This window comes from Corapipo altera, unplaced genomic scaffold (assembly GCF_003945725.1).
Source record: "Corapipo altera isolate COAL_440 unplaced genomic scaffold, ASM394572v1 150, whole genome shotgun sequence".
Lineage (NCBI taxonomy): Eukaryota > Metazoa > Chordata > Aves > Passeriformes > Pipridae > Corapipo > Corapipo altera.
This window is the reverse complement of record NW_020884941.1, coordinates 171,680-180,667: the sequence shown is the minus strand read 5'-3', so window position 1 is coordinate 180,667 and position 8,988 is coordinate 171,680. Positions and strand designations below refer to the sequence as shown.

Here is an 8,988-nt window from a genome sequence, read left to right as displayed (position 1 = left end):
CAACCCTGCTCCCACACCCAGCCCAGCACCAATCCTGCTCCCACACCTGGCCCAGCACCGGCACCAACCCTGGCTCTGACAACCCAGCCCAGGCCCAGCACCAATCCTGCTCCCACACCCGGCCCAGGTCCAGCACCAACCCTGCTCCCACACCTTGTCCAGGTCCAGCACCATGTGCCAGCACCACAACACTTCAACCAACACCTCAGGTGCCACAGCACTGTCCCACAGCTTTGGGAGACACCCAGCTGGGCATGGTGGCACTGAGAGACCCAGCTGGGTGTGGTGGCACTGAGAGACCCAGCTGGGTGTGGTGGCACTGGGACACCCAGCTGGGTGTGGTGGCACTGGGACACCCAGCTGGACGTGGGGCATTCCCAGCGTGGAGCTGCAGGACAGGACCGGCTCCATCCCTAGGTGTGCCCCGGGCTGTCCGTGGAGCAGCAGGAGCCGCTCCGGTCTGTCCAGGCCAGCACTGCATTGCAGGGAAGGGCTGTGCTGCGCTGGGGGAGCGCTGCCAGCTCTCCCTCCTGCTGCTGCTCCAGGAGCTGCTCCGGAGCAGGACCGTGTCCAGCGGCTGGGAACGAGAATTTCGTGGGGACAAAGCTTCCAAAGCCTGCGAGGGAATTTCTCTTCTCTGCAGCCTCTGCGTGAGGGTGCCTGAGCACAGCAGAGACCCCCAAAAATACGGCAAAGAAGGAGGAATCGCTGGTGCCCCGAGCCGGGGAGGTGCCCACACTCGCTGCCCGCGGGGATGGAGGGGCTGTGGCGGCTCCGCCGCTCCCTGTCGGCTGGGAGGGGGCTCTGCTCCCAGCCACTGAACATGTCACCAGGGGAAGCCATTTTTGATAAAACAAATAAATCTCTCCTGCTTTTCTAAAAATAGTCCTTACCCTTTTTTTTTTCTCCCCCTCCCTCCCCAGCTCAGGCTGCCTTAGCGACGGGAACGCGCCTGGAGCCATCCAGTCATTAATACCAGTAAACAACCCCCTGTCTCCGGTGCCTTTTTCCAGCGGGAACATGTGGGGGCAGGAGCCACCTGGTTGCCAGGAGCCCACGTCCCTGCATCCCTGCTGCCTGTATCCCAGCCTGGCTCCTCCCGGCTCTGGCCGGCACACACAGCCGGGGGGGGGGGCTGGTTGGGGTTTAAATTGGGGTTATTCCATGTGTTGTTTCCATCTTTGCTGGCTTGAGCATCCTGTGGGGATGCAGAGTGGGATGTGATTGTCCTTCCAGGTGCTGAGGATGCTGCCCTCCCCCTCCTGCCCTCGGCATCCCCATCCCTGCCCGCACACTCTCCCTTGGCCTGGGATCAGGTGAACACAGCAGCTCCTTCCCCAGAGCAGAGGCTGAAAAAAGCAGATTTACGGGGAGAGCAGTGTCTGTGGAGGGTTTCTGCACAGGGACAGACCCCAGCAGGCCCTGGGGGATGGATGGAAGGAGTATTTCTGAGCTGGGAGTAAAAAGAGAAATACCTTTTATTACAGATAAAAGCCTCTTATGTTTCTAGAGAGCAGCAGCAGCCCCAGCGCAGGCGGGGACAGAGCGCTCGGTGACAGGAACATGGAGCTGCTACTGAGTCCTCTTCTTCCTCCTCCTCCTCTTCTTCTTCCTCCTCCTCTTCTTCTTCCTCCTCCTCTTCTCCTCCTCCTCCTCCTCCTCCTCCCCCTCAGTAGCAGTGGGCGATGGTCTCCATGTTGAGGAAGCGGACGTGCATCTTGGTCTCGATGTCGATCCCCTGCCACATCTGCCAGGGGGACGGGGCTGAGCAGGGCCAGGGGCCCAACCCCAGCTCTCTGAGGCCTCCCAGCTCCCTCCTTCCCGGCAGATGCCACCAACCTTAAGGAAATCCTCGAAGGTGATGCCCTCATACACCTGGTCCGGCCCCTGTGCCAGCAAGAGAGGAAACATCACAGCTGCCCCACACCACTGGGCTCTGGGGGCTCTGGGTGACCCAGGGTGGGTCCCCTGGGGCAGTGGGACAAGTCTCCCATGGGTGCACAGCCCTGTACCCCACGGCCAGCCCAAAATTAGTTCCCAGCCCACCTTTCCCATAAGCACTAACTCCCCAAACTCCGAGGGTGGGGCTTTAAGGGAGGCTGTTTGCTCATCCCCCTTGGGCTCTGCTCATGGAACAAACCCACCCTGAAAGCTGCTGCCTGCAAAAACACCTCCAGCCAGATCAGCTGGGAGATGCCCTGGGCAGGACAGACACCTCCCAGCCCCGTTTTTGGTGCCAGCACAGCACCCCCGTGCCCGGCAGGGCAGGGCAGCAGCTCCCACCATCTGTCCCACGCAGATGCTGGCGGCCTCCATCATGGCCCCGTCGGCGATGGAGCGGGCAGACTCCTTCTCCAGGTGGGGGTTCCCCGACAGCAGCTCCTCCACCACCTGCAAGACAGGAGGTCAAAGCCAGGGCCGGGAATTCCCTGGAGCCGGGGCGGGAGGGGCCGTAGGTTACATTTCTGTATTCCTGCAGCGTGATCTTACATTTCTGTACTCCTGCAGCGTGATCTTCCCGTCGTGGTCCGAGTCGTACATGTGGAACAGGACTGGGAGGGACAAGAGGAGGGGGGGTGTCAGAGGGGCCATCCCCTCCCAGCATATCACCCCCCCGTCCCGGGCTCTGGGAAAGCCTCACATTTGAGCTTCTCCTTGCGGAAGCGGTCGAGCTGCTCCTCGTCCATGTTCATCTCGATGGGTCTGAAGTAGGACATGATGGTCAGGAAGTCCTCGAAGTTTATCTCCTCCACCAGCCCGTCCGACTCCTGCCGCAGGTTCCTGCCGACAGCGGGGGGATGGGAGGCCAGGACCCTCCCCAGACCCTCCCCCCCCACTGCAGAGCCATCACACCAAACCCTCAGCGCTGCTTTGTCCCCGAGATTCAGCTTAAAGGGCTGTAATATCCCCTCCCCCCGGCTCCATCCCAGCCTTTAGGGAGATCTTTCCCCAGGCACATCCCGCTCCCAGAGGATAAACCAACAGCCCCGCCCCTCCCCGTGGCGCTGGGGGGGTTCCTACCGCTTGTCGAAAAAGGCGTGGACGATTTTCCCCCTAATTGGGTTGAACTCCAGGTCGGGAATGCTGTCGAAATTCTCCTTGCTGCAAAGGAAACAGGGACAACCTCTTGTGAGGAAGGGAGGGAGGAGGAGGGAGATGCCACTGAAAAGCCCCAACCCTGTTCTTCCAAAGCAATCATGGAAAAATAAAGAGGTTTTGGGTGAAAACCCCTTTTTGCCTCAGTTCAGACTGAGAGCAAGTCTGTGCTCGGTGCAGCTATGGGGGAATTCCCCTTTGGGAAGCTCTGGGATACTTGGGATGATGGTGGGGCTTGACCTGCAAATGGCTGCATGGTTTTGGAAGAGTTTTCCCAGGAATAAGGCCTCAAACGGGCTCAACAAGGCATGGGAAGGAGCTCCTGCTGTCCAACTTCCCCTCAGCTTCCTCCACATCCCACTGTCCCTCCGAGCTGTGCCACAGGGCTGAGCCTGTGCTGGCCAGGAATGGAATGGGATGGCCAGCACTGGGAATGGGATGCCTGGCACTGGGAATGGAATGACCAGCACTGGGAATGGAGTTGCTGGCACTGGGAATGGAGCTGCCGGCACTGGAAATGGAATTGTTGGTGCTGGGAGTGGGATTGCCAGTGCTGGGAATGGGATTGCCACCACTGGGAATGGTTGGTGCTAGGAATGGGATGGCCAGCCCTGGGAATGGGATGGCTGGGAATGGGATGGCTGGGAATGGGATGGCTGGGAACGGGATGGCTGGGAATGGGATGCCTGGGAATGCCGTACCGGATCGTCAGCTGGTCCTGGCTCAGCTGCTTGAAGCGCCGGTGCAGGTGCTCGATCTGCTCTGAGGTGACTGTTGGGGACAAGAGGGAGGGGATGGGGGGGTTGAGCTCCCCGGGAGACCCCAGGGATCCCTCTGCCAGCTCCTGTCCTGCCCAGGGACACGAGGAGACTGGTGGGCACCACGGCTTGTTCCTGGGGCACCACTGTCCGTGAGCAGCCAAAGGGTTGTTCCTGCACCCCCGGCAGTGGGGAAGGGCCTTGGGCACCTCTTGGCACAGTTGTGCCCATCCCTGTGTCCCCTCAGTGGCTCTGTGCAGCCCTGCAAGGTCCCTCTCTGTGTCCCTGAGTGCTCTGTCCCTTGCTGGCTGCAGGGGGGTGACTCCAAGGGCTGGTTTATCCCAAATCCTGGTCTGCAGAAGCTCCCTGGCTCAGACTGCGTGGCACAGTATGGTGTGGCCTGGCATAGCAGGATCCCACCCCCAGCTCAGGATCCTCAGGATCAGACCCTCCAAACAGACCTGACCCTTTCCTTTGGGGTTGTTGGCACTGTGGGCAGTGCCCAGCCCAGGAGCACATCCCGACCTGCCCTGGGACATCTCCCCCTGCTCTGGGAGCTTCCCGTGCCCGTGTCCACAGGGGTGGCAGGAAATAACCCCGGGATCCAAAATGCCCCGAGCTGACAGCAGCATCTCACCAGGGAAGAGGAAAGGCTGGGCATGGAGGGCACACATTGGCAACCCAAAAGCAAAGCCCAGCCTGGAAACTGCTGCTGTTCAGGGTGAACTGGGACACCACAAGCCACCGAGGTGGGCACTGCATCCCCCAGGGACTGCAGCACTCCCAGACCTGGGGCAGGGCTGGAACTGGGGTGCTGCAGCTTTGCTTTGAGCCCCAGGAGCTCTGGGGCTACAGAGAGAGGCTCAGCAGCACCTTCTTACTTCCCCAGTGCCACCCACAGGTGATTTTATCCTTCCTTCCCCTCGGCTGTAACCAAGCCCTGCAATCCCCCGAGGACACACAGAGCCTGACTCTTGTGCAAATATTGACAGAGCCATTCCCAGGAGCCAGGGAAGTGGTTTGCAGCCCTGTCTCCATGGGCTGGTGGAGTAGTCTGGGCACCAGCTGGACCCACACGGTGGCTGAGGAGCTGGCACAGGGCAGGGCTGCACCAGCAGCTGGACATCAGCCCTTCCTGGCACGGTGGAGAGAGATAAAAGATATTAAAGTGCAACTGAGGGGCTGCAAAGGGTTAAGTGCTGTGGCTGAGAGACACCAGGCCAGTGCTGGGCCAGTGCTGTTCCCTCCCTCTCTCCCTCCCTCTCTTTTATGATGTTTAAATAATGTCCTTTGCGTTCCTCCCTGCTGCTTCACGGCCTTGAAATAGAAACTGTATCGATCAGCGAGGCTGAGCCTTCACAGACCTCTCTTTAATAGACTGGAAAACCCATCTGTGCTGGTCCTGGGGCTCTGGGCCTGCCTGGACCTGTCTGCACTTGGCAGCCACCAGCACCTTTGGAACAGGGGCTCTTTAACCCCCTGCACGGCTTTGGGGTCCCCCCTTGAACCCTCTGGCTCCCGGGGGGTAATTCCCAGGAATCCCAGGCTGCCTGGGCCCCCACTGATTCATCCACGGGATGTTTTTTCCCTAATCCCTTTGGCTGGTGCTCTGCTCTGTCCACACACGCACACAACACACACACACGGAAACTTTCTCTGGACTTTGCTTTCCAATTTTGGCCATGGAGAAGTGACCTTTCACTTTTCTCCCTCGACAACATCGCTGTCACCGTGGGAGCAGCTGGGTTTTCAGCATCTGGGACTTGGTTGCACACCAAAAGTCTTTGATCTTCCCAAAAAAATGTCCCAACGTGACAAAAAACTGGGGTCAGGGGCACGCTCGTGGTCGGTCCAGCCTTGCTCTGCATCCAGCCCACGACTGCAAGGCCTAAAGAGGGCTCTTCCTCCCTCTTTTCCAAACCCAGGTCTCCCTCACAGGGCAGGACCACTCTGCCCTGCCAAGGGTGGCAGTGCTTTCCAGAAAAAAAAAGGGAAAACCTGCACAAAGGGCAAAGGCTTTGCCGGGAGAAGGGTCATCTCAAGGGCAGCAGAGGCTGCTCATATCCCTGGGAATATCCCTGAGAATACCCTTCAGGAACACCCTGGTGCTGCAGGCCCATGTCCAAGCACAGCAACCTGTGCTGAAGGGGGGAAAATTGGGATTTAATCCAAAGGGAGCTGGGTTTGCTGCTCCCAGCCTGGGGTGGTTTGTGTCACTCGAGCAAAGGGCATCCCCTGGGAAGAGGGGCACAGGGGGGGCTCAGCCCTGCACTGCCCTCCCCGTGGGATGGGCCTGGGTGCAGGGAATGGTCTCATCATCCTGGGAAGAGCCCCCTCAGCCCCAGAGGGACTGGCTGCTGCAGCTTTGGGATGAAGCACACAGAGGCAGGGAGGGGAAACTGCTCCAACACCCCGAGCAGACCCTGAGGGTGCCACTCCAGAGGGGGAGAAGGCAAAGGAACAAGCCCTGGGCACATCCTAGGGACATGCAGGTGGCCCTTCCCTGTCTCTGCTCCTCCCACAGGACCAAGGGTGGCTGAGATTCCTTCCCTGACATCCGACTGCAGCAGCAAGGCTGTAAAACCCCTGAATTCCCAGGTTCTTTTGGCAGCAGCCCCAGCACGGTGGGAAACCCTGTGAGTCCCTCTGGGAGCACATGACATGCACACCAGTCATGGCACGGGGTCACTGTGCTCCCCCTGCCCTCCCACCTCTGGTTTGATGAGATTTTTCGGGGTGTTGCCCTTGTAAAACCCTGCCCTGGGACTGATTCCCGGGGCACTGGGGCGTGGGGCAGGTGCCTCCCACGGGCAGGCACTGCCTGTGCTGGAGGTGCTGCTGCTCCCCAGGCCAGGGAGTTCCCTAAAAACCTCCTCCCACCCTGGGCTGCCAGGCTGGCACCCCACGGGCTCCCCTGTGGGGAGGGCTGAGCCCATCCTAGGGTACCTAGAGCCAGTGTGGCTCTGGGGTGCTCAGCCCACCCGGGGGGAGGAGGAGGAGAGGGCAGGAAGGCAGATGTGACCCCAGGATCAGCAGCAGCTCTGGGGAGAGTTGCTGGACCCTCTCAGCCCCACTCCCAAGCTTCTGGCCGAGGGCAGAGCTGCCCCCTCACCCCTCTCTATGTCCCCTCACCCCTCTCTATGCCCCCTCACCCCTCTGTGTCCCCTCACCCCTCCCTGTGTCCCCTCACCCCTCCCTGTGTCCCCTCACCCCTCCCTATGTCCCCTCACCTCTCTCTATGTCCCCTCACCCCTCCCTATGCCCCCTCACCCCCCCCTGTGTCCCAGCCTGCTCCCAGCACGGCAGGACCCGGAGGATCCAGGTGGGAGCCCCCCGATCTCTGTGCCCAGAGCTGCCCACGCCCTGGAGCGATGGTGTTTCCCAGGAGGGACGCGACCACCCCGTCCTACCCCCACCCCTGCTGGGAGCCCTGGGCTGTCCCTGCTGCATTTCCCTGCCTGCGGGTCCCTTGATCCCGAACAACCCCGTAACAGCCCCGAGATTGTCACGGCCCGGCGGCTCCAGGGCAAAGCAGCCGTGTGGGGACAACTCCCTGCACCAGCGGCGGGGGTGGCAGAGCCTCGCCGGGGCTCACCCGTGTGACCGCTCCACACCCTGGCTCGGCTCGTGGCACTGTGGCACCGGGGACACGGCTGCGTCCCCCACCTCCTGGTGACATGCTGGGAACCCTTTGGTGACAAGTCTACACCCTCCTGCCCATTCCCGCTCCCCTACCCCCCCCCTCCACCCCCCCGGTGACAGACCTGCATCCCCCCCCCCCCCCCAGGTGACACGTCCTCCCCTCCCCCACCCCCCCCCCCCCCCCCCCCCCCTCCATCCCCCGGGTGACCGGCCTGCATCCCCCCCCCCACCCCCAGGTGACACGTCCTGCACTCTCCCACCCCAGGTGACACCTCTGCACCCTCCCCGAGCGACCTCTCCCGCATCCTCCCGCCGGGTGACATCACATCTCCTGCACACCCCGCCCGCTCAGGTGCCACCTCCTGCAGCCCCCGCGGGTGGCACGACATGTCCTGCATCCCCCACCTCGGGTGACATCTCCTGCAGCCCCTCCCAGGTGACATGTCCTGCACACCCCCGCCCCCCCGCCTTCCCAGGTGCCACCTCCTGCATCCCCCCCTTCCCGGGTGACATCTCCTGCACCCCCCCACCCTCACAGGTGCCACCTTTCCCCGCCCCAGGTGACACGTCCTGCCCCTCCCCTGCCGTGACATGTCCCCCGCGGGTCCGGACACCCCGTGTCCCCTCGGCCGGGGGGCGTCCGGAGGCTGCGGGGGTGGCTCGGGTGGGTGGCCAAGGTGCCCCCGGTACTCACAGCCGGTCCTGTCCGCCAGCTCCCGCATCTCGGCGGGCACGGAGTGCGCGGAGCCCATCCCGGGCCGTGCCGGGAGCGGCGCCGCGGGCGCTGCACCGGGAGCGCCGCCGACAACGCTTTATAAGGGCGGGGAGGCGGGGAGGCGGCGGGGCTGCCCCGGGTCCCTGCGCCACGCACATCGCCGGGACGGGCACAGAGCGAGCACCGAGCCGGGACGGGGACAGAGAGAGAGCACAGAGCCGGCACGGGGGCAGAGAGAGAGCACAGAGCTGGCATGGGGGCAGAGAGAACACCGAGCCGGTACCGGGGCAGAGAGCACTGAGCCGGCACTGGGGCCACAGTGAACGTCCGACCGTCCTTAGGTCCGGGGTTGACACCCCGCAGTTCTTAGGCTCCAGACTGAACAGCCCAGCCAGCCCTAGGCTCCAGAATTAACACCGAGTCAGTCTTAGGTCCAGAGTTAACACCGAGCTATCCTTAGGCTCCAGACTGAACAGCCCAGGCAGCCTTAGGCTCCAGGGTTAACACAGAGCCGGCCCTAGGCTCCAGGGTCAGCATTCCTGCAGCCCTCAGACTCCAGAGTGAAGGGCCGTGACAAGGGCCCGGCCTGGGCAGGACCCCCTGGAGGCGGGGGCACTCCCATCATGAGCTGGTGGCACCCGCAGCCCCGGCTGTGCCCACTCGTGGCTCTGGGCGCTGCACGGAGACCATTCCCCAGGAGAAGGGTGTGGAGTTGCTCCAGTGTGTCCCACTCCCTGCCCAGCCTGGCTGCAGGAATGTGGGCCGGGATCTCCCCCA

The 8,988-nt window shown here is 62.4% G+C and overlaps 1 protein-coding gene across 1 annotated transcript; it reads right to left on the bottom strand.

Moving 5' to 3' along the window:
• Positions 1–1,454: 1,454 nt before the first annotated feature.
• Positions 1,455–8,294, bottom strand: TESC (tescalcin). The gene is made up of 8 exons (XM_027661473.1): positions 8,191–8,294; positions 3,798–3,867; positions 3,022–3,102; positions 2,642–2,781; positions 2,491–2,552; positions 2,284–2,391; positions 1,840–1,887; positions 1,455–1,747 (listed from the first exon to the last, which is right to left on the bottom strand). The coding sequence occupies exons 1-8, from the start codon at positions 8,246–8,248 to the stop codon at positions 1,670–1,672; spliced, it is 645 nt and encodes a 214-aa protein (XP_027517274.1). The 5' UTR covers positions 8,249–8,294; the 3' UTR covers positions 1,455–1,669.
• Between the last annotated feature and the right edge of the window lie 694 nt (positions 8,295–8,988).

Excerpts from the sequence above, each read along its gene's own strand:
- TESC (XM_027661473.1), bottom strand. The coding sequence starts at position 8,248 with ATGGGCTCCGCGCACTCCGTGCCCGCCGAGATGCGGGAGCTGGCGGAC. Across the intron at positions 3,868-8,190 it reads GCTGGCGGACAGGACCGGCT|TCACCTCAGAGCAGATCGAG; the intron begins GTGAGTACCGGG and ends TGTCCCCAACAG. Across the intron at positions 2,392-2,490 it reads CGCTGCAGGAGTACAGAAAT|GTGGTGGAGGAGCTGCTGTC; the intron begins GTAAGATCACGC and ends CCTGTCTTGCAG.